This window comes from Pituophis catenifer, unplaced genomic scaffold (genome assembly GCF_029215685.1).
Source record: "Pituophis catenifer annectens isolate HBS135680 unplaced genomic scaffold, rPitCat1.0.hap2 SCAF_6, whole genome shotgun sequence".
In the NCBI taxonomy this organism is placed as follows: Eukaryota; Metazoa; Chordata; class Lepidosauria; order Squamata; family Colubridae; genus Pituophis; species Pituophis catenifer.
Window position 1 is genome coordinate 69,033,701 of NW_027256886.1, and position 25,277 is coordinate 69,058,977.

The 25,277-nt window shown below is 39.3% G+C and overlaps 1 protein-coding gene across 3 annotated transcripts in view; it reads left to right on the forward strand.

The window, feature by feature from the left end:
* Window positions 1-2,472: 2,472 nt before the first annotated feature.
* The window catches only part of RNLS (renalase, FAD dependent amine oxidase), a 121,738-nt gene continuing 98,933 nt past the window's right edge, over window positions 2,473-25,277 (forward strand). Inside the window, exons 1-4 of one of the 3 annotated variants that reach the window (XM_070945362.1) lie at window positions 2,473-2,658; window positions 3,456-3,561; window positions 9,235-9,377; window positions 10,506-10,667. In XM_070945362.1, coding sequence (XP_070801463.1) covers window positions 2,538-2,658; window positions 3,456-3,561; window positions 9,235-9,377; window positions 10,506-10,667 — 532 coding nt within the window. In that variant the 5' untranslated portion in view covers window positions 2,473-2,537. The remainder of the gene's footprint in view (window positions 2,659-3,455; window positions 3,562-9,234; window positions 9,378-10,505; window positions 10,668-25,277) is intronic. The other 2 variants (XM_070945360.1, XM_070945361.1) reach the window with 2 other exon arrangements.

Consider the following 25,277-nt stretch of genomic DNA (forward strand, 5'->3'; position numbering starts at 1 on the left):
TCCTATTTCATTCAATTCTCTACACAGAGAAAACCATGAGACAAAACTTTTTGCCACCAGAGACTAACATAGTCCTCATCCTACAACATAAATTTTTAAATCTCTAGTTACATTCCAGAGATAAGGGGCACTAAGTCTTTTCACTTTTTTAAAAAATAAAACTTTGGTCATTTTATTGAGAGACAGACATAACAAAATTATTGCAAAGTGGTTATCCATACAAATATGCACTTGAATCTATTTAATGTAATAGAATGAACAAAATATTACAAAAATGCTTATTAAAATTAAGCCTAATTAATATTCCTAATAAAATTAATGAAATGTCTTAAACTGTCAAGAGTTTTACTTTACATGTAAAACATAAAATTTACAGTAACATTCATTTCATTATAAAAATAAATCCACTTGTACATTTGTCATACTTAGTTATAATTTAGTGTGCCTTGCAAAGTACCTTAAGATGCTTTTCCATTGAATTTTTAAACCACTTTTTAAAAAATTAATTAAAGAAGAAAAGAAAAAAAAATTCTACAGAAGTAAAGTGTCTATGGAGATTCTCAGTCCTCCGGGTCGTGGTTGTCCCAAAGGTGGTTTTTCAAAAGGCAACTGGACTGTTTTTCCTTGAAGATATTTCACTTCTCTTCCAAGAAGTTTCTTCACTTCTGAACTTCAGTTCAGAATTGAAAAAGCTATTTGGATGACAAGCGAAATGTCTTTAAAGAAAATTGAAAAAAAACCACCTTTTGGTAAGAAAAAACCACCTTTGGTAAGAAGCGAAGATTGAGGTATTTTGAGACATTGCAGGGGGAGTGCCAATTATTACACTTCCAACAATGACAGTATCAAGCAACTGCCACAAATGAGGTAATCTGTGTCAGAAGCCATGTACCTGTACAGAAATTGTATCCTTTGCCAGATACTGAAAGGCAGATAGTTTCCTTTGCTCCCAGTTCCCCTGTGGGCGGCGGCATCCAAGGTAGAAAAAACTGAGTCCAGAGTAGCATGGTTTAATTAAACACATACACACACACACCCCAATTCAGTCAGAACTGAAGAAGCTTCTTGGATGAGAAGCAAAACATCTTCAAGGAAAAATAAAATCCAGTTGCTTTTTGAAAAAACACCTTTGGGAGAACCACGACTTGGATGACTGAGAATCTCCATAGACTGGCTGAAGAATTCTGGGAGTTGGAAGTCCACAAGTCTTAAAGCTGCCAAGTTTGGGGACCCCTGCCATAGACATTTACTCCCAGGAACGTGCAAACAGTCTTCCCTAAATTAGAAAAAAAATAACTTCCTTTTTAATAACCCTGTAATCCCTTAATTCGGGATAGAGTCGGGGCGACTGGATGGAATTGAGCAAAGACTGCTCATTTCTGCTTCAGCACCAAAGTAGACATAGAACACAGAATCATAAGGACTGGAAGGAACCTTAGAGGTCTTCCAATTCATCTCCCCTGCTCAAGGCAGGAGACTTTATACCATCCCAGACACCATATCGCACCTCAATATGTTCACCACCCACTAGTTTAGTTTAGTTTGTTTAGTTAAAACAAGTTACTAAAAGATGGATGGAGGCATTCTAACTCTGAATGATCAGAACCATCTAAGTCTCACCCACTGAGAAAGGATGGGATGGGATGGGATGGGATGGGATGGGATGGGATGGGATAGAATAGAATTAGAAGAATTAGAAGAATAGGAATAGAATAGAATAGAATAGAATAGAATAGAATAGAATAGAATAGAATAGAATAGAATAGAATAGAATAGAATAGAATAGAATAGAATAGAATAGAAAGAATAGGACTAGAATAGAATAGAAATAGAAGAATAGAAATAGGAATAGAAAGGAATAGAATAGAATAGAATAGAATAGAATAGAATAGAATAGAATAGAATAGAATAGAATAGAATAGAATAGAATAGAATAGAATTAGAAAAATAAGGAATAAGAATAGAAAGAATAGAATGAGCTGGAAGGGACCTTGGAGGTCTTCTAATCCAGCCCCATGCACAGCTCGTGTGGAGATGCGGATCAAGCCATTTCAATCCTCCTGTAGATTTCCAGTTTCCAGAATTAGAAAGTTTACCAGACGGAACGCGGCCGCACAAAGTTGCTTAGCTGGGAAGGTTTGCAAAGCCCGGGGGGGGGGGGTAGAGGTGTCCCTTTTCAAGGTCAAGTTGACCCTTCCGCCTTTCCCTGCCCCTTCCTTTTCAGTGAATTTCGCCCTTTCCTGCGGGATTGGGCCAAATCAAGACTTCTGACGGCTAACCCTCGGTTTGCGGAGGTTAACCGCGGCGCAAAGCTGCTTTCCTCGCGGCGCTGCTGAGCAAAATCGGCGGCTTAAAGAGGGAAAAGGGGCCGGGAGGCTGTCCCTCCGGTTTTTTGCCTCAGCAAAAAAAAAAAAAAAAAAAAGCCCGACCGCTTGCGCTCGGCTTCTGGATTGCATAAACTCCAGGAAAAGGAGGAGGAAGAGGAGGAGGATCTGGTGGGCCGGACCGGCCCGCCTCCTTTGTCTGACAGTCCGGCCATGGCGCGGATTCTGATCGTAGGAGCCGGGCCGACAGGTAGCCTGTGCGCTGCCCTTTTGCGCGCCGAGTTTCCCCAGCGCCTCCTGCGCGTCGTGGTTTGGGATAAAGCGCAGGGCGCAGGTGAGTTTGGCGCAGATCCTACTGCTGTGAGGAAAAGGCAAGGAGGCCAATCGCGGGGATCCGGGAAGGCAAAAACCCCGCTAACCCTGAGGGAAATAAAAACAGCCAGGCTACCTCCTTTTCTCCCCCCCCCCCCCACCGTCTTGCCAGCAATTCATCTGCCACGGAGTTGGATTGTCAGGCTCCTTTTTAGGATTGCTCTCAAAGGAAACGCGATCCTATACGTGGCTAAGAAACCCTTTCGAGGAGTACACGCCTGACGCTCAATTCCCCCCCCCCTTTTTTTTAACTGGAGCTCATTTCCCAGTCAGACTACAAAGAACGAGTTTTCCCGCCCAAAACACCCGAGGCAAAGCCCCCCCCCCCTGAGACTCGGGTGGGATTCCAATAGGGATCGCCTGTTGCTAAGGGGTTTTTCATAGCAAGAAGGTAAACTCTCGAGATGCTAACAGCCGTAACTCGGTGGGTTACGGCACGTTATCGTCCCCTAACCCCGAAATAAGCATCCCCGCCATGGGAAATCTCGGGGAGAGATTCACGGCTTAAAAGATTTGCAGCCGGCGTCATCGCCCCAAACCACAACTTGGTCAGGAGCGCCCGCGTGCAACCCGTGATGCGCGGGGATTGGTGGGGTGCGGGGAAGGAGTGTGTGTGTGTGGTATGTGTGTGGCCGGGGGGGGGATGTTTCCCCTGTTACTAAGGCTCAGGTTTGCCCCTCCGGAGAAGCTGATTGGGCGGCTGGCGGCAGCGCGCGCGCGCTAAATGGCTTGCTTGTCTCCACGCACGTGACTTTGAAGGGGGAAGAATGTCGACGCGCCATAGCGCTCGCGATCCGAAATGCACGGCCGATCTGGGTGCCCAATACATCACGCGGACGCCCGACTATGCCAAGGCGCATCAGAGGTGAGCGAAATTGGGGGGGGGGGGGCGGGGGGGAACGGCAGCTCTTTGGCTTGGAAAGATAAAGAAGGGTGAGGAGGGGGAAGTCGATGCTGTTGTAGCAACAGGTGGGTAGTTGGTACTTGGGGTCAGGGGCTGGAATGATGCTCAAATGGTATTGGGCAAAATGGAAGGCAGCCCTGAGTTGACCTCGACAAGGAGGAGCAGGGTTGAGCTGTGGATAGGAGACCACTAGGTCATCCCAGGAATGAAGCCCAGGCTGGAAAATAAGAGGGGGAAAGCAAACTAAAGCAACAGGGATGACAGATTCATAATTCTTGCTATGGACTTGTCGATAGAGGCAGTGGGACTTGGGTTTAATTTGTGAGTTGGTGGTACATAATCACTCTGTTTATCCCAAAGGTGTTTTTTTCAGGAGGCAACTGAACTGTCTTTTTTTCTTTGAAGATGTTTTGCTTCTCCTCCAAGAAGCTGCTACGGTTCTGACAGGATAGTGTCTTTCCATCCTTCCCTTCCCCACCATCCAGCCAGAGCTGAAGACGCTTCTTGGATGAGAAGTGAAATGTCTTCAAAGAAAAAACAAGGAAGTCCAGTTGCCTCGTGAAAAAGCACCTTTGGGGCAACCATGACCTGGATGACTGAGAATCTCTACAGACAATCAGTCTGTTAGTTGGCATTCAAATACTTTTTTTTCTTCCATCAAATGTTCACAGTAAGAATGATAACTGTGCATGGACTTGGTTTTATGAACGGCGACATGGTGAAAATGTCTTGCAATTCAATTAGTTCGCTTCGGGTTTTGTCACAAATTCATTTTGATGTAGAAATGCATCTTATAAAATGCTTGGAGGCAGAAGTTGTTAGTTTCATTTGGATAGAGGCTGTCAAACCTCATATTTAATAGGAGGAGGAAGGTGTGTTGAATTATGTTCGCTGCCTTGAGTTACAGTTGTGGTCATAAGTTTACGTACCCTGGCAGAATTTATGATTTCCTGACCATTTTTTTAGAGAATATGAACGATAACATAAAAACCTTTCTTTCACTCATGGTTAGTGTTCAATGAGTTTCTGGCCTCCTGACAGACCCTTGCATCCTTCATCCAGTGCTGCACTGACGTTTCTGGATTCTGAGTCATGGGGAAAGCAAAAGAATTGTCAAAAGATCTGCGGGAAAAGGTAGTTGAACTGTATAAAACAGGAAAGGGGGATAAAAAGATATCCAAGGAATTGAGAATACCAATCAGCAGTGTTCAAACTCTAATCAAGAAGTGGAAAATGAGGGGTTCTGTTGAAACCAAACCATGGTCAGGTAGACCATCTAAACTTTCAGCCACAACTGCCAAGAAAATTGTTTGGGATTCAAAGAAAAACACACACATAATTTCAGGTGAAATACAGGACTCTCTGAAAACGTGGTGCGGCTGTTGCAAGATGCACAATAAGGAGGCACTTGAAGAAAGATGGACTGCATGGTCGAGTTGCCAGAAGAAAGCCATTACTACACAAATGCCACAAAGTATCCCGTTTACAAAATGCCAACCAGCACAGAGACAAGCCTCAAACCTTCTGGCACAAAGTCATTTGGAGTGATGAGACCAAAATTGAGCTTTTCGGACACAACCATAAAGGCTACATTTGGAGTGAAGTCAACAAGGCCTATGATGAAAAGTACACCATTCCTACTGTGAAACACGGAGGTTGATTGCTGATGGTTTGGGGATGTGTGAGCTACAAAGGCACAGGAAATTTGGTCAGAATTGATGGCACAATGAATGCAGTATGTTATCAAAAGATACTGGAGGACAATTTGCATTCATCAGCCCAGAAGCTGCGCATGGGAAGTTCTTGGACATTCCAACATGGCAATGATCCTAAACACAAGGCCAAGTCGACCTGTCATTGGCTACAGCAGAATAAAGTGAAGGTTCTGGAGTGACCATCTCAGTCTCCTGACCTCAATATCATTGAGCCACTCTGAGGAGATCTCAAACGTGCAGTTCATGCAAGGCCGCCCAAGAATTTACAGGACCTGGAGGCTTTTTGCCAGGAAGAATGGGCAGCTTTACCATCTGAGAAGATAAAGAGCCTCATCCACACATACCACAAAAGACTTCAAGCTGTCATTGATGTTAAAGGGGGCAATACACCGTATTAAGAACTGGGGTATGAAAACTTGTGATCAGAGTCATTTGGGTAGTTTCTGTTGTCATTGTGATTGAAAAAGTAAACACAGTTGATTGATAATAAATGGCTTCAGCCAAACACTAACTATGAGTGAAAGAAAAGTTTTCGTGTTATCATTCATATTCTCTGAAAAATGGCCAAGAAATCATAAATTCTGCCAGCGTATGCAAACTTATGAGCACAACTGTATTTGTATAAATAATAAAGGCGGGATAAAAATTAATAAATAAAATTTTACTTCCAATGAAGAGCTGTGTTAGGTTTGCAACATCACCTATTAAGTACAGGTAGTCCTCGACTAACAACATTTCATTTAGTGCCCGTTCAAAGTTACAACAGCACTGAAAAAGTGACTTGACCATGTTTCATCTGTTGCCTGAAACTGACTAGACCCTAATCAGTTTCACACTAAAGGCTTCTGTTTGCCTCTTAAGCAGCTGACCAAAAGGCTAGACAAACAGCTGACACTAACACATTTCTTTCAATATATTTCTCATTGTGTGCCTGCATACTCTCTTTAATTTTTAGTCCCTTTCTCTCCAATGAATGTAAATGCAAGTATCAATTTTCTTCTTGCTAATTATCTTAGCACCCAGAGTGAGCATTGCAAAGGGTGGGGGAATGGGGAGAAAGATAGGTTTTGTCTTTTTACTGAACTTTCTTCTGAGACAAGATAGAACATAGAATAATAGAGTTGGAAGTCTTCTAGTCAAACTCGCTGCTCAAGCAGGAGACCCCATATAATTCTGGAAAAATAACTGTCCAGCCTGTTCTTGAAAATCACCAGTGATTGAGCACCAACAACTTCCAGAGTGAAGTTCCATTGATTAATTGTTCTCATTGTTAGGAAATTTCTCCCTAGAGAAATTTGATTTCTCAAATTTAGATTGAATTTCTCTTTAATGATCCTCCATCTGTTACTTCTTGTCCTGCTCTCAGGTGCTTTGGAAAATAGGTCAATCCCCTCTTCTCGGTGACAACCCCTCAAGTACTTACTGTAAGACTGCTATCATATCACCCCTAGTCCTTCTTTTCATTTGATTAGACATAACTAGTTCCCTCAATCGTTCATCGTATGACTTAGCCTCCACTCCAATCACGTTTCTCCATCGCGTTTCACTCAATCAGTTCCAACTTCTCGCGAAAGAAAAAGATCTCGCGAAGTTGGAATTGATTGAGTGAACTTTTTCACTCATGCGCTTCACAGTGGGGGAGATGGAGTCACCTCCTCCTGAAGCCCATCACGACGCGGAGCCACAATGCAACCCTGCGTTGGCTCGGCAAAAAAAAAAAGCAGTTTCTTTACCTGCAGAGCTGTCTGTGTTGGGATACCCTGCCTCCCCACCAGCCAGCTGAGCTTCGGCACACTACTCCTGGGCTCGTTGGCCTTCAGACATCATTCCCAGCACCAGTTCAGGGGTTCCTTCCCCCCCCATGTGGGGGAGAGGAGAGAGAGAGAGAGAAACAGAGGGAGGGGGGGAAGAGAAATGATATTACAAAAGTTTTTCTTCTTTATTGTTGCTAAATGGAATATTTCAAAAGCAGGAAAAAAATGAAGGGGCATAGAAGTGCATTTATCATATTTTTCTTAGAACAATTAGCTGAACTCTGCGTTGCTTATCGTTATTTTAGGTAGAAAAACCTTATTATTCAAGTTAAATTGCCGCAATAAATAAGTGGGTTTTGGGTTGCAGTTTGGGCACTCAGTCTAAAGGTTCGCCATCACTGTCCTATACCATTTCAGACAAATGGTTGTCCAATCTCTTTTTAAAAACCTACAGTGTTGAAGCACCCACAACTTCTGGAAGCAAGTCATTCCACTGATTCATTGTTCTAACTGTCAGGAAATTTCTCTTTAGTTCTAGGTTGTTTCTCTCCTTGATTAATTATATTACATAATATATAATATCATTTTGTTCTGGTTGAAAGTAGTAAACAGTGACCACTGCAATTCATTGTAATTCACTATGTCTTTTACAGTTGCCCTACAGACTCTTGTGAACAGTTTAGCTTCTGAGGTTTAAATAAATATCCTTCCTATTCTTTCAAGGTTTCCTTCCATCTGCAGAATCTAGACTCTAGTATATCAGATCTTAAAACTGGATGTAAAGTTTGAAGATAATATCATAAAAATATTCTTAAGGCTTGTTTTATTTGCGCAGAGAAGAACATTTCATTGGGTGTAATGATTATGGGTCACTCATAAAATTGTTCTTATAAAAAAAGTCAATTTTTACTTTTGTAGCACAGATGATCTGCTACTAAGTTGCTGATCTAACACGTTTAGTGGTTCCAAGGCTGTAATTTCTATAGATAGCTTATAAAATGGCACAGAATTTTGCTATCAAGACCTCAAAAGGAGATGGGGCCACGATAAAAATGGAACATGACTTAATTTGATTAATTTCGACGGGGCGCTCCCATGTGACTCCTCTCCTGTGCGAGCTGCATTGGCTTCCGGTGGACTTCCGGGTGTGCTTCAAGGTGTTGGTGATCACCTTTAAAGCGCTCCATGGCTTAGGGCCAGGGTACTTACGGGACCGCCTTCTGCCACCAATAGCCTCCCACCGGCCGGTTCGCTCCCACAGAGAGGGCCTCCTCAGGGTGCCGTCGGCCAGACAATGCCGGCTGACGACCCCCAGGAGGAGACCCTTCTCTGTGGTGGCACCTACCCTCTGGAACAATCTACCCCCAGAGATACGAGTGATCTCCGACCTCCGGATTTTTCGTCGGGCCCTAAAAACTTATTTTTTTCAGCTAGCCGATCTGTCCTGATTTTAGGGTTAGTTTTAAAATTTTAATATTTATTTTAATTGACAAGTTTTAAATTATGGGCCAAATTTATAAATTATTTCAACTTTATTTTTTAACTGTGATGTTTGTATAGATGTTTTTTATCTAGCTGTTCACCGCCCTGAGTCCGAAAGGAGAAGGGCGGTATAGAAATTCGGAAAAAAAAAAAATTAAATATGGTCATTTAATATAGTTAGCCCTGAAATATGTAATAATTTTTTCTTTATTCACTTTCACTTTATCACTTTATTTTTGTATTCATCTGGATAACATTTGATATCTGAATCAACTTCAACAGATATAAGGATTTCATTCTGCCTCTCAGTGTTGTAGTTGGAATTAGGATCTTTTTTGCACTCAATGTCTCCCATCTTGTAGGATGTTGTCCAAATTGGTGTATGTAATTTAATTATGGGGCAAGTTTCAAAAGTAAGCCACAATTAAAGATCGTTGGAACAATGATGCAAAATAGGGGCCTCCAATTTGGCAATTTTAAAACTCCCAGAATTCCCAGCCAGCATGAAATTGAAGTCCACCAGTCTTAAAGTTGCCAAGTTTGGAGACCCCTCATCTACAACTCTGAATTTCTATCCTAAAGAAGCTTTAAAATAATTTAAAAGTCAACCAGTTAAACCAATATAATATCCGTACAAGAGCAGTCAACAGATTAACTAGTTAACAGATTAACTCTCTTTTTAGCTTTTATGAAGATTTGTTGTCTCATGGAGTCCTGAAGCCATTGACTGCCCCAGTAAAAGGAATGGTGGTGAAGGAAGGAGTAGATAACTTTGTAACACCCCAAGGAAGTTCATCCATTGTTAAACATTACTTAAATAAGGCAGGTGAGCTTCAGTTGTATTGTTGATTTTTCTGTTTTTGAATAATAAAATTCACTGAAAATGCTTGGGGGGGCCGAGGGGAGTTTCCGCCAGGGCCAGTGTTAAAAAGTAAAATGGAAGTTGTAACAGAGTGGTCAAAACCCCATCCCTTTTTAGTACATGTGGCACATGTGTATTACATATTAAAATAAAAAGGAATTTTAATCACAATTGCAGCCTCCATTTTGGCATTTATGATTCCACCATAAACAGACACAGCCAATCTTGCAGACACCCCTGTTTGCGTGTAGGTGATTAAAAAGTGAAACTTCACATTCATCCTCAAGTTTATATGAATGACAAAATATGTTAATACAATCAGTTTTTACAATGATCAGGTACAGGTAGTCCTTGACTGGCAACAGTTCATTTAGTCCCTGAAAAAAGTGATTTATAATCATTATTCACACTTATGACCGTTGCAGCATCCCCCATGGTCATGTGATTTACATTTGGATGGGGTGAAATCCAGCAGGTTCTGACAGGTTCTGGAGAACCGGTAGTGGAAATTTTGAGTAGTCCAGAGAACTGGCAAATACCTCCTCTGGCTGGCCCCAGAGTGGGGTGGAAATGGCGATTTTGCAATATCCTTCCCCTAGAGTGGGGTGGGAATGGAGATTTTGCAGTATCCTTTCCCTGCCATGCCCACAAAACCAGTAATAAAAAAAAAATTGGATTTCACCACTGATTTGGATGCTTGACAACTGACTCACATTTATGAGTCATGTGATGCCCTTTTGCAACCTTCTGACAAGCAAAGTCAATGGGGAAACCAGATTCACTTATCAACTGTGAATCTAACTTAACAACTGCCATGATTCCCTTAACAACTGTGACAAGAAAGGTCGCAAAATGGGGCAAAACTCAGTTAACAAATTTCTCACTTAACAACATAAATTTTGGGCTCAATTGTGGTTGTAAGTTGAGGACTACCTGTATTATTGTTTCAGCTCCCAGACTTTTGTTCTTTTTCTCCTACATCACTGATTTTATTCATTTAATTTTTTTTATTTAGTTATTTAATTTAAATGTATTAGTCACCTAACTCCAAAGGGATTGTGGCATCTGTTAGCTTCTCTCTTTCTTTCTCAGCAGACGCAGATGTCTTCTATAATCACCATGTTACTCAGATCTGCCTCAAAGATGGAAAATGGGAAGTAGGCACCAGTACAGGCTCTTCTGACTGCTTTGATACAGTTATTCTCACGATGCCTGTCCCACAGATTCTTCAACTTCAAGGGGATATAGCAACCAGTAAGTCTGCCTGCTTGCTTACAAAGACGTTGCCTTCATATAATCCTCAGAGATAGTTTGGGCGAGAGATGATTTCCTTTGAGCAGCATGGCCAAATGAAAATTTGAATTTGAGTCTTCTCCAGTCTAATCCAGACTTCTAAACACAATATCACCTTGAGTGTCCATCAAAAAAGTCCCCCTTTTTATGACTCATTTAATGCACAAGGTTTTTTTTTTCTTTTAAAAAAGTCACTTTCTTCTGACCTGTATCTGACACATCAAAAATGTGAGAATATTTGTAGTCCAAAGGTGTGCCACTTGCATAACATAAAATACTTAATTCACTCAAGTGGTAGGATCTGGAAGCTTGATGAGTGTTTAATTGTTTCACAATATTCTGAGGATGTTTTGTTTTACAATGAGCTAAGCCTTGCTTGTTTCAAATTGAAAGTTGAAAAACAAGAAAGATCCTTAGCAAATGAAATGTTGAAGCTTTTGTATATGTCTTGCTTTCTTCTACTGCCTGATTAGGGAGTTAGCTGCTAGGATTTGCACCTGAGAGATTTCAAAATAGTGGCTGCAGATTGTAATTTTGGGCACTGTGCGCTTACATTGAATACCCTTATACAGAAATAATTTGAAGGAAATACTGCCATTAGAGTTCTGCGGTCTTCACTGGAGGCCTTCTACTATGTTTGTTTTAATCCTATTTTTGCTATTTTACTCATTTGGAGTTGCATTATTATTATAAGCTATGCTATGGGTTTTTATTGAAAGGTGGTGTTGAAGTGGCTTGTATACATCAATTTCTTAAATGTGTTAGAGTCACTTTTTCTTCTGTCTTAAAGTTTTGCATGCCAAAGGGTTCAGAAAAGATCTTTTTTCTAACAAAAAATGATTGGACATCATCCTTTGTCATACTTGAAAACAGCCGAATAATTTGAAGGATGACAGGGAACTATTGTTATGAAGACGCAGGTAGATTATCTCAAATACCACAGAGGAAGTGGGAGAGAGAGAATGAAAGAGGCAATAAATACAGAATTTAATTTTTGATATCAATAAAAATATAAACTTATATTGCTGCTCTTTAGCATTTGTACTTTTGCTTTATAAGGAGGATTACACTCTATCCAGACATTGGGATAGGGTGAGATAATGATTTGTTGTTTTTTTTAATGTTGGCTGTTTTAGGATGCTTTGAATTGGACTTGTTTATCTTTACTGTTTCTTTATGTTCTTACTGCTATTGCTGTGAGCTACCCAGACTTATAATACATAAGATTACTGGCCATGTAAGTCTCTTAAATAAATAAGTAATATTATTGTATATCATGATGTTGGTTAACCAGCTAGTTCATAGAGCTATTTGGTGTTTAGGGTAGATTCATCACAAGACATTGTTCATTACCTCCATTTTCTGCAGCTTAAATCCTGTAGATTTTTAAATCTAACTTTTAAATACTTGTTCTAGATAGGTAGATAGACACTTGTGATGTTACGATGCCTTAGGGGCAATAGCAGAGTGCTGTGTTTTGTATTTTGGCATCAGTTGCTTCCTTATTTTTCACTTAATATTAAATTTCATTGTAAATATTGGATGTGTGCTGTTTTCTCTTGTACATGTCTGCAATTGAAGCTGTATTTGCTAAGTGAACAAATAAATAAGATAAGCTTGTAATGCTGTTCATTAAGATGGATCCTCATATTTGGGGATATTTTTTCCTATTGCAGAAAGTTAACCCATTGAATCTAATCCAGCAGCAGGCACTTTTAAAATTTCAATATTATAATTTTTTTCTTGACATGTCCCTATAGAATTTTCACTTGTCAAAAATGCAGGTGTTGAATTCTGATGTAAATCCTTTCTCAAAATACTCTGTTTCACTGTTCTTTGCATTGTGTTCTCCCTTATGAAAAGGGTTTGGCATTTGAAGGGTTAGCATTTTGTAAACCTGGAAGCAGTTTTCATGTTGCACTGGAAGCAATTTTACAACAGATGAGGCAATTTTGTACCTTAGTTGCAATACTTGAATGAGACAGTGGATGGCAGTCTTCTAATAATCTTTCAAAGGGCTCAGTAAAATGTAAGCTTCCTTCAAGATGTGTTGTATAAAACACTAGCAGTTAGATTTTTGATCTCTCATTTAGGGATTTGCTGTATTTTAACATCTTAAAAACTTAAAAGAGGAAAGATAAACATTCTGTTGATGTTGAAAAGCTTCTTTAATTTTTGAGAAACTAGCTATTGGATTAGGACTATTAAAATACAAGCACAATAGAAAATAAATCCTAATTTTCCATCATGTTTAGTGCATTTTGTGCTTTGTGAAATACTGTATATCCATGAATGTTCTGCGTCTGTGATGACATCCGGGCGGGTGGCGCAGCCTGCCGCTGCCACTACCGGTTCTCCCAGGGGTGAACCGGTAAAAACCCACCACTGGGGAGGGAGTGTACGTTGTCTTCTCTATGTGGACTCCTAATGTTATATTCTCAGCCTTTCTAGCTGTCTTTATTGAATTTCACTTTGTTTAACATTTTCAGATCACGTCAAACCAGTACTTCGGTCATGATGATTTAAATAAGCTATAGTAACCTAGTCTATATATAACACTGAGTTTCAGTGGAAAAGTTCATAGTCACTCATGAACAGGGAGGCTTGTAAATTCATCATCATCTTCATTATTCATTTGTGAATGGAACTCAAATTTCTAAAAACAAAAACAAAAAAAAAATAACCCAGTCAGCTATGTACCATAATTATTTTTCCTGATCCTTGGTGCCCCACCTCCACCTTGCTAGCATCTGAGTCGAAGTAGAGTTCTGTGCCCATTGCTGATCTAGCCACGGGCCCATCCATTTGGTCATCAATCCATAAAACCTTTGAAAAATCTGTTTTCAGATATTTCTTGACCCAGTCTTGCTGTTTCAACTTATGTGTCTTATTCAGTGGTGGTGGGGTTTCAGCCTTCCTTACCTTGGCCATGTCTCTGACTACTGAACACCTTGTGCTTCTGGGCACTCCAGGTAGGTTGCAGTTCTGAAATATGACAGCACTAGAGGATAATGGGTTCCTGGTAGCTTCACATTTGAGTCTTCTCAAATCTTTGGCAGTTAATGAGCATCTTTTTTTCCTTAACTCATTTCTTACGATCCTGTTGACTATTTGCAACAAAACATTTGATGGTTCTGTGATCACAGCCCAATATCTTAGCAATTTCAAGAATACTGCATCCCTCTGAAGTACTTTTTATAATTTTTGACTTAACGTCAGTTAAATCTCTTTTTTGGCCTGAGGAAAGGAAGCTGCCTAATAACTATGCATCCCTTGATATAGGGCTGTGATGGTGAACCTATGGCATGCGTGCCCAAAGTGACATGCAAAGCCATGTCACTTGGCATGCATGGCCTTGCCTGTTTGTTTTCCGAGTTTCTGGCGTACTTGCGTGTGTGACAATCAGCTGTCCTTCGCACTCACAGCAGTGCTGAAAACCAGTGTGCACATGCACACCGGCCAGCTGATTGTCGGGTGCGCATGCGTGCCAGAACCCAGAGGTTCAGTTTTTGCGGAGCATGATCCCTTCGTGCACTTGGCAGTGCCGAAAACTGGCCTGCACATGTGCACCAGCCAGCTGATCGTCGGGTATGCATGTGCGCTAGAACCCAGAAGTTCAGCTTTTCCGGAGCACGGCTCCAACGAGCATGTGCGTGCGATGTTTCTGTGTGACGTTTTTGGCACTTGATGCCAAAAGGTTCATCATCACTGATATAGGGTGTTGATGTCCTTAGGCCACACCCTCCCTCATTATACAAATACGCATCACCTGATAGGCTTATATCCACTAAGCTTTCAAGTGTATACAGCTCGGAGGTGGAAAATATGCATAAAAATGAAGATATGGTCAAAATACTCACTTGCCTAATAATTGTGCACACAGTGTAGATACTTAACCCAAAAAAATATTTGTACCTTTCAACAATCATCATAAAGAATTCTTTTTTAAAAATTTGGCAAACATACGGTACTTATCTCTTTTTGGAAGACTGCAGTGGGACTAGACAATTTGCAATGCTGGAGCAGAATTTGAGTTCTCTCATTGTACCTATCAGTATTTACTTGCTTTGTGTTAATGAACTATTAAACAGTGTGATCATTCTCATTTGTTCTCAAATGCCTCGTGGGACAATTCCCTGCAGCTTTGTTCCATACTGTTAAGACAATGCAATCGTTCCATAGCACAAACGTTGCTTGTAAGATCTTCAGTCAATTATCTTTCATTCTCGCTGAATGTGTGGTTTGAAATAAAGTAGAATAGTCAGACTGTCGTCTTATTGAGTAAAAGGGCATATGTTGAGATTGAATAACGGCAGAAATAATCATGAAATTCTGTTTTATTGTGGATTATTACATTTATCAGAATCCCTCATGTAATAATGTTTTATGATGGATTGGGTAAAAATAACACCTATATAGTAACTCTTCTTGAACCATTTGGGTACTGACACTCCTTTATACAGATAGTCCTCGGTTTAAGACCACAAATTGAGCCCAGAATTTATGTTGCTAAGTGAGACAATTGTTCAGTGAATTTTGTTCCATTTTACGACCTTTCTTACCACAGTTGTTAAGTGAATCACTGCATCTTCTAAGCTAGTAATACAGTTGTTGTTAAGTGAATCTGGTTTTTCCATTGACTTTTCTTGTTAGAAGGTCACAAAAGGTGATCACATCATCCCAGGACACTGCAATTGTCATAAATATGAACCAATTGCCAAGCATCCAAATTTTGATCACATGACTATGGGGATGCTGCAACGTTTGTAAGGGTGAAAAATTGGCCGTGATTCTTTTTTTAATGATGTTGTAACTTCAAACAATCACTAAATGAACTGTTGTAAGTCGAGGACTACCTATACTTATATTACTTGAAAAAAAGTGTATGTCCTATAAACAAGTGAAAACAAAGCTCTTTAAAAAAAAAATAGTGCTATCTGCTTTGTGTGAAAATGATGATACAAACCAAGGGGGCGTAGTTAAGAGAAGTCCTGAAAGAACCATGACATATAAATGATCTGGTGAGGAGGAGGAGATTAGCTCTTAACTGTTACTCTGAAATTTATCATATTTAGTATGATAGACTAAAAGATAAGAAGAGGTTATCTGAGGTATGCCACCTAGCTTTATTAGCTCTGAGGTGCAGACTAAATATTGATTCCACTAGGAATTGGTAAGCTATAATGAATGAAAAATCAAGTTAAGCCAGAGGACTGCCAATTTTTCAGGGCCACAGAAAATACTATGGCCAGTCTCAAAACAGCTCTTTTGGTGGACAAGGACAGTTTCAAAATACCCATGTACCATCTGGTTCTTATTCCAAATAAAACATCGGACTTCCATTTTTGTTTTCTAGAACACCTCTGTAGTACATGTGGGAAACAAAAAGAAGCTGGCATTTTGTCTTATAAAGTACAAATTTCCTTTTATTGGGTTTTGTTTTTTTTTAATTTAAAGGAGTATTCCAAAAATCAGCTGTGACAAGTGCCAAGAGAAATGCCCCACAACGCTTTTTTGGTACTCATGGATGCTATGTTGGATCCCAAGGGTAGGCATATGGAAATCCAGTTTTAGAAGCCACAAAGGGCCCTGAATGCATTTCTGCAGGATGTGAACTGTTCACCCAGCCTATCTCACAATTTGAATGAATGGGGGTGCAGTGAATACTGACACGAGTTCCTACAGGGAAGGAATGAGTAAAAGTATACAAGACTTAATAGTACTATTACATCTTCATAAAACTGGAGTCGTGCAGTCTGATGGCCTCTATTTCCACCCATAGCAGAGTCAAGCAGAGTTTTTATTCTGAGCTTCTTACTATTTGACTTTTTACTTCAGTGACATTGTACAATCTTCACCAAAGGAGAGTTATTTCTAGTTTACTCTGGATCACAAAAACAATTCTCATTTTCTTGTGTGCAGGTAATGCCATCGTTTTATCAGTTTCTCAGCTCTGTTTGCAACAATCTTCACATGCTTGACCAGCATATTTTCAAATAGAAAAGCTGGAAATTAATTATTGTAAAACAAAGGTGGCTGTATTTTCCAATTGTTATGAATAGCAGCCCACATAACGATAAAAAGAACAGCCAAGATGAGTAAGCCAAGCTCTTCCAATATCTAGCCATCTTATTTTAGGTTATGAAAAGACCTAATCAGCAACTTCTCCATTCAGGAGAATCTGCAAGCTCCAAAGGTTATGTCTGTCCTAGTAGTGCATAAATTTTTTAAAATGTAAATGCTAAGCCTCCTTGTTATTGATGCTTAGCTCTGCACTTATAAAGATAACATCCCCATTACAAATAGTCCTTGATTTTATGACCACAACTGGTATCAGAGTTCTGTCATTAAGTGAGTTATCATGTGATCAGACCCGATTTTACAACCATTTTATTTTATTGTGGTTACTAAGCAAACCATGGTCATTAAGTGAATCACACAGTCATTAAGCAGTGACTACATATATATTTAATTTTTTTTCTCTCTTAAGTCCCAGTACATGGTTCTATCAAGTAGCATTTGTAAGTATAGAGTCCTTGCTGAGGCATGTAATTGACTATTGAATATTAACCGTTGTATTGAATGTGCCATATTTTCTCTATCCGATGTTCCATATGCATGTTCTCTCAAGATATTGCCCTCAATGGAATCATACATATTTGATCATAAGATCCAGCTGCTCAAATCTTGCTCTGGCTGTCCTATGGTATTGGACAGTCAAACCCATTGTCAAGTATTTTTCTATTATTCCATCAAGCTGGCCTGGCCTAATCTTCATTTTCTCCCCTTTTCCTTTTAAAATGTAAATTTTAATTTGTTTTTAAATTATTGGGGTGTTTTAATTCTGTCTTGGGCCAAACTGTTTAATTCGGTTTTATTCAGCTTTTAAATTTTGTATATATGTATTTTACTTTGTGGCTGTTCACCGCCCTGAGTCCTTTGGGAGTAGGGCGGTATATAAATCCAATAAACTAAACTAAACTAAACTAAGTATTTTTCTGTCGGGAAGGTCATTTTGGCCAGCCATTTCCATGACCAGATATTTGCAAGTGATATCAATATCAGTTTGGGCATTGTGTTAAATAATGTATTTGTGCAAATTACGTGCTTTACATTACAACTTTACAGTTTTCAAGAGACAGTAAAAATAGACTCTTCAAGTTTCTTACAGCTTTAACTACCCTGTTGAATCACAAATGGTTTCAGGCCTAATACAATATGGGTTGACTCTCTTGTCAAGAACAATAGTGTGCATTTAACACAAGAGGTTCTTAATCCAAATTTCTTGGATTTGGATTATGCCAAATCAGAAACTGAAAATTGGTTGGTTGGTTGGTTGATTGATTGATTGATTGATTCCTTGTTTTCATCAGTAGTGGAATTTGCAGTTCACGATCTGTACTACATTTGCCTTTGATTCAAACAGGTTCTTTCTATATTGTTTCAAAGGACGGCTGAGCAAGCAAAAAGTACGTTTGTTTCAGTTAACTCGTAGGAGTCTAGAGATTTGCATAACTAAAGAGCTGTTCTGGAAATGATTAAATTCATCTTTTAATGTGAAACTGATTCTGACTTTCAGATGTGAACATGTTTTTTTTTTAAAAAAGAAAATATGTATGCCTCAAGTGATATAATGTCAAACATAAAAGCTGTTTCAATATCCAGAAACTAAACACAGTCATCTGAGTAAATGTTGGTAAACCAAAGCATTGCCAGTTCTGATAAGTACTTTGTGTATTGTCTGCAAACTGAGTCTCTTAAATGTCACAATTATTTCACTTACGTTTGTTTCTCTTCCACACTTTCTGCAACCTTTTAAAATATTTGTCTGCTTACTTTGCATAATTTGACTTGATTCTAGGTTTCTAGTAGCAGAAAGTATCACTTTAACGGGCTAAATATAGTTTTGAGGAAGTTGGTTGGAACAAGCCGTTTATAAACTCTCACAAGCTAACGTCTAGGATAAGCTTCCTAAATCTGGCGCCTTCCAGGTGGGTTGGACAAGAATTCTCACTAAGGGTGAAATCCAACACATTTGAAAGGCATTAGGTTAAGAAAGCTCTGTAGTAAATTCAGTATATTTTTCTACTGCATTCATTCATTTGTTTTGTCATCTTTATACAGTGAAGGCTCTAAGAGAGCATTTTCAGTAGCACTGAATATTTTTTTACAGCAAACTGCAATTGTGGGTGAAAGTTGCATTTCAGTACAACTATTGGAGGTTCATCTTATCATAGCTTTGAGAGCTGAAATTGAGGGGTGAGGTGTATATATGGAAGTCTCCCCTAGTTTTTGTTCCTGCAGCAATAGCTTTGCAAAGGAGACTAGAGTGATCGAAAGTAACTGCTCTAAATAAAGGAACAGTTCCTGAATTTCTCTGGTTTCTGAATTTTGTTACCAGATGACAAATTTCTGTCATTTTTTGTAAATTTGGGTTTGTTAGGTTTTTCTTTTTAATTTCAAAGGCAGAGGGGAGGGAAAAAATCAAAAGCAGATTCATTTTGATGGAGATTTTATCCATCTCCGGTCTTAGTACCTTACTGTAAATGCCATAGAATTCAGCATTCTCAGTGGTGGTCTGATTCTTTGTGTAGCCATATATGATTTTGCTGCCTGCTTTCACGTATCATGATTCGTTCTGCTTTTTTATGCAGCACGGACCTTTAAATTAGGATTATATCATGTCATTTCATATAATGTGCCAGGTTATAGGAGTAAATATTTTTAGTGTGAGAGATTATGGAGAAATTGGAAAAGGGATGGAAGGAAGAATAGGTATAAAACAGTTGAGTTGAAAAGCATGTTAGTTGGCATCTTATTTTCTCAATACAGGTAGTCCTCGACTTATAACTGTTCAAAATATATTTCCTATCAGATACTAGGGAAAAATACAGGCTTGAAATATGCATGTGCATTTCTGAGAGCATAAAGACAGTCCTTAAAATTCTGCTTAATTATCAGTGATGTTAGGGAGTTCAGAAGCTTGTTTAACTTGCATTAATAAAAGCACATGAACTATGCTTCCCGTCTTTTGAATTCTGAACTTGAACGTAGGATTTTATTTGTGTCTGTGCTTCAAGAAGATATTTTTTATTATCCTGAATTGTTTTCTTTAATGCAAAAAGCTATTATTATTTGGCAAAGTTATTACATAATGCGTCCTTTTCCCTAGCAGCAAGCTTATTTGATCCCTCGAAAAACGTATTTGCGTTAAGAACTACTAAAAGTTGGACAATCTAAGGTTATAATAGACTGCATAATTAATATTAGCAAGCCAGACATCATATGCTGTCTGGTAGGCACCATATAAAGTTGGTAGAAAAATTATTCAAGTGTTTAGCATTGTTAATTAATTTTATTTGAATAACTTATGCAATTCACATGATTGGGGTTTCATTTCCATAACTCTGTTCTCTTTGGGACACTGTGTGTCATAAAATAAAAGGGAAGGAAATATTTTCACAACATAAGCTGTATTTTAATTTCATTTTATTTTCATGTACAAATGTTAGAAATGAATAATCAGGGGATCTTTCACGGCTGTTCTATTGATGTTCCTTGCATCAAATAGTATGCCATTCTCAAATCTTGATCCTGAGAAAGAAATAAAAAAGACAACAAGCATACACACTTTCAGATGACAGGCAGCATCATACAGTGTAGTATGCAACAACATTGAAATATGTCAATAGAAATAATTTTAAAATAGTCTCAGTTCTTAAATCTGTAAAAAATGTTGAATATGTATATGATTTTTTATTTATTTATTTATTTTTTTGGCATAAAAATGTTCAATGAAGTATTGCAGGTTTTCAATATCTTCCAGGTTTGTACCGGTAATAATTTTCTAAACTAATTGGTTTTCCATGTACCCTGCCAATCCTAGGTCTAAAACGAATCATTTAAAAGTTGTAGATGGATTTTATAGCTGTTGCACTATATAAGATTTCTATATTACATTGAATATAATGGTGCAGTACTATGCATAATGTACATTCAAAGAGATTTACTTCCAAGTAAGCAGATTTAGCCTATGCTGAAGTACTAAGAATGAATTTAGTAGTGCTTAGTTTTAAATTTCTGGATACTTTTTGCACACAAAGTGCTTTTTAATTATGCTTTACAAATTAAGGATATGTAAAACTGTGGGTGGGTAGCAAATTCATAATTCCATCAGTTTCAATCTTAAAAATTTCTAGAATGGTGATAACACCTACTTCAAATGTGAAAACTAATGTTGAAAAATTCCAAAGATTTTGCAGCAAAACCTATTTATATATGCACACACACACACAGACAGCCTCCCACAAAAATATGAAAAGTGAAATATCAAGAAATACATTCATATCTAAAGAAGACAAGCTAGGAAAGGAGTAATTGCATTTTAAAAGACGTACGAAAATGAGGCATCCGTAAAATTACATCAATTACATGCCTGTCTCTCTATATGAAAAAGTCATTGCAGAACATCTTAGAAAAATAAAAATTATTTGTAACCGGATGTATTGTTTTAAAAAACGATGGACAGACTTTTTTCCTCAACAGCTTAATTGCATTTTTTTAAAACAAAGCCATCTTTGTTCGGGAGAAGGGTGGTATATAAATCCAAAATAAACATAAACATCTTTTTCTTTACATTATCTGTAGAGTCTCAGTTTTAAAACAGGTTGGGTTCAAGAACTATTCAGGGATCCTGTGCATTGTAAGCATTATACCTCTGACCAACTTTTGTTATTTTACTTTATTTTATTCAGTTTGTTCACCCTTTGTGATGTATCTTTTTATAAGGGCTGGCACACTGCAGCTGACATCCCATTTAGGTCTATTGTGCAGTTGAAATGCTTAACTATTGTTTGTTTAGTGTGACCACTGTGATGTCCCTCATTTGGTAGAATATGAGGACTAAGTAGGTGACATAAATTTGGGCTGATGGGAGAGGTAATAGGGAAAAGGGTTAGGTTAGTATTTGGGGGGGGTAGTTTTTTTATTGTATGTGAAAGCTGGCTGGATTTGCTCTTTAAAAAGAACTTAATTTTGATATTAAGTAAATATGCATTTATTATTTTATAGTATTTTTATCTCTTTCCAATATTAAACTTTCAAGGTGATGTACAATAAAAACCAGCCACTATTTGCAATAGGGTTTATGTGTAAAATAATACCTGAGGAGAGAAATATGTCAGCTAAAATAAAATGAATTTCTCTCTGGAAATAAATGACATATAAAATCCTTCCTGCTTGAGCTTTTAAGTTTCAGCAAATGTCTGTCATTTGATAATATCCAAGATGAGCTTTTAAAAGACTTTGTAATTTTGAAGGTACCGTAAGGTGGGCAAAAGGGAATCTTTTATTCATGATACTGAAAATAAGAATTAGCCAATTTCTCATTTCATTTTTTTAGTTCGATGTTTAAAAGGTACCAGTGCAGCTGAGCTTTGGATGACAAAAGTTATGCTATTTTAAAATACTATTTTAGTATCAGTGTTGCTTCTTGTGCACTTTATAGTGTTTTGATATTTAGAGAGCTTTTATTTCCTATATTGTTCTTCATATTTGTACTAAATATGCACGATACATTGGTTTATTTTGGAGAGAAGAAAGAGATTTGCTAGCTGCTTAGATTTGTCAGCCACCTTCTAAATCAGTTTTTAATAGTAAACTGGGGCAGAAATCAATTCACTACACACTGTCCAAATTGAAATCGGATTGAACAGGCCTTAAGTGTAAGGCTAAAATCTGAAAAAGGAAGAGCCAGTCTTTTATTCGGGCATCTTGTGTAATCTTGTACGTGTAGATGTCTTGCTGATTATGCTATTATGTAATGCAACTAAACCCTACCTTAGCATGAATAGAAAGGGATTGCTGTCTTCTACTTCAACTTGCAGGAGTCAGGAAAAATCAAATTAAGATTCTATTTCAGCTATTCCTCTCGCTACTTAAAATAAATAAACAATAACTTATTAAAGGTCTAAGCTGCCAATTCTGGGCAGCTCACAACAATCAGAACAAACAAATTACAGTAAAACCAATAAAAGAGAAGAGATTAAAGATGGGAAGAAAAACAGCCTGAATAGTGTGAAGCAAGGGATCTCTCTCTCTCTTTCTTTCTTTCTTTCTTTCTCTCTCTCTCCCTAGCAAAAGGCCTGGCAAAAAACCCAGGTCTTCACAGTTCTTCTAAAACCAGCAAATTGGGGGCCATGTGTATCTTGGTGGGGGATGGACTTCATTTCAAAGAGTTTTTTTTTTTTTTTAGTTGGTTGGTTGGTTGGTTGGTTGGTTGGTTGGTTGGTTGGTTGGTTGATTCTAAGAATTTAGCAAAATAATCCAGATTTGGGTTTCTTTTAGCAATCCACTAGAGTTTCATTTAAAGCCAATAGAAAAAAAGAAAAGGAGAGGTATATTGCAGATCCTATCGGCCAAGGAATTTCATCAGGAAGGACCTAGGAGGAAAGACTTTTCTGCTATGGCCCCCTCCCTGTGTAACATCAGTTCCGGTTAGGAGAGGCTGCCCTGCCCCTGTTGGCCCTCTGGAAGGCCCTTAAAACATGGCATTGCCAAGTAGTTTGGCAATGGACAGAGTGCAACCTGCCAGATGGACTGAATGATAAATTAATTGAAAGCACTCTTTTGTATGCTTTTCTTCTCCAGTGTGATAGTGGGAGGGTCCAAGAATGGGTTCTATGATGTCCTTTCTGCCGAGAGACTGAGTGCAAACTTGAAGCCATGCCCAGGTGTCTGTCTCTCTGGCTCCAGTTTCAACTCAGTCTTGCCCTAGAGAGACGTCTTTGGACAGTTGGGACATCAAGAAAGCCATTCTTGGACAGGAACAGGTTTCTTTTCTCTTTGTATAAGATCTGGCTGTATGAGCAGTGTGGACACAGCAAGAACTCTCGTCCTGCGATCCCGCCAGCGGGGATTTGCTCCTTGCAAATCCATTGCGCTGGCCAGTCCAGCAAAGGATTTGCCAAATCCAGGTCAGCTGCCAAAATTAAGACTAAGGCTCTCAGGTCCTCCAGAAATTCAAGCGCAGAGGAGAAGAACGCTAAGAGGCGCCTAAAAGCCCTTGAAAAGCAATTTTCAAGGGCTGCAAAGAAGCATGGCAAGGTGCCAGCTTCTCCCTTGACAGCTCCAAGTACTTCACGCACTTTTTTGTCAGAGCCAGTGGCTCTGCCACAAGATATAGTTCTGCTGGAGAAACCACTAGAGGGAGCAGGAAAGTTATCTCCTTTTGGCTGCATACAGCTTGACAGCAGAGAAAAAAAATTGGATCCTTTTGCTTGCATAGCAACTGGAAGACAGGAAAATTCTGACAGGTCAGTTCCTGTTGCTACATTTACTCCCACTGCAGCGGGGCTCTGCCCAGTGGACAGTCGGGGCCTGATATATCTCAGGATATGGGACTTATAATTGCTTGAGCCATATCCCAAGGTATTGCTGCAGGCTTGCAGCAAACCTATCGCCCTGACTCCTTTGCACAGGAGAACATGTCGTGTGTTCCTCCTTCTTTGCCTTCAGCTAGCAGACCTGACTATCAGGAACATCGTTCCCACAGCCCTTCAGTGGGAAGTCAGGACTCCCGTTGGGGTGATGATGGGCACAGAGCTCTAGAGCTCTCAGAGGATGAGGATATGACACCAGATCCTCCAGCCTTTACTGGACTCTTCCCTCCAGCCCTTTTTAAGCCTTTACTTCACAAGGCTAAATCCACTACCAAATTGGGAATGCTGGCAACGTCATCGGAAGCTCCTATAGACCCTGCTGAAAGCCATTTACAAGCCTAAGTCAGCACAGGAGGAGATCCCTACCCCAAAACTATTTTTGGAGGTTATCCAAAAACAATGGGATCACCCTGGAGCCTTTCCTACCCCAACAGGCAATGACAGGTGTTTTTACAATGCTGGTCTGGATTTGGCTGAACTTTTACAGCTGCCTGCAGTGGATGAGCCTGTGGTGAACCTCGCCTCCTCATCCTCTATTATGGCTGGGGATTTGGCTGACAACATAGAGATGAGGACAAGAAAGCGGAACTTGTCCTCCATAAGACCTACCAAGCTGCAGCATGGACGGTGAAGGCAGCCATGGCTGCATCCTTTTTTAACCGCACTTCCTTGCTCTGTGTTGTGGCCCGCCAATGGCCTGCGTAGATAGTGGCTGATCCCGACGAGGAGGCTGGTGTGGTGTCATGCCAGCAGCCTGCGCAGCCAGTGCTTGCGTCGGACAGCGAGGAGGCTGAAGAGGATGTGGTGCCAGAGGCAGAGACTCAGCCAGGGCCTTCAGAACCTCCAGAGGCTCCTTCAAGTGGAGAGAGCGAAGTGGAGGAGCTTCTCCTCAATGCTCGAGTACGCAGGGCTGTCAAAAGGCAGGAGTGGCTACTCAAGAGGAGGAGGTCTCCTCGAGAGTAAGGCTTGAGGATAATTGGACACTCCCTTAGCCTATTTAAGTCACACACCATTAGTAAGTTTCTTGCTAGAAACAACTCGTATCTATTATCAGAGTATTTTGGTTTATCATATCTTGTTTTCTGAGCTGGTTGCCAACCTTTGCCGGTCTTGTTTATTCTTGCTACCTAAT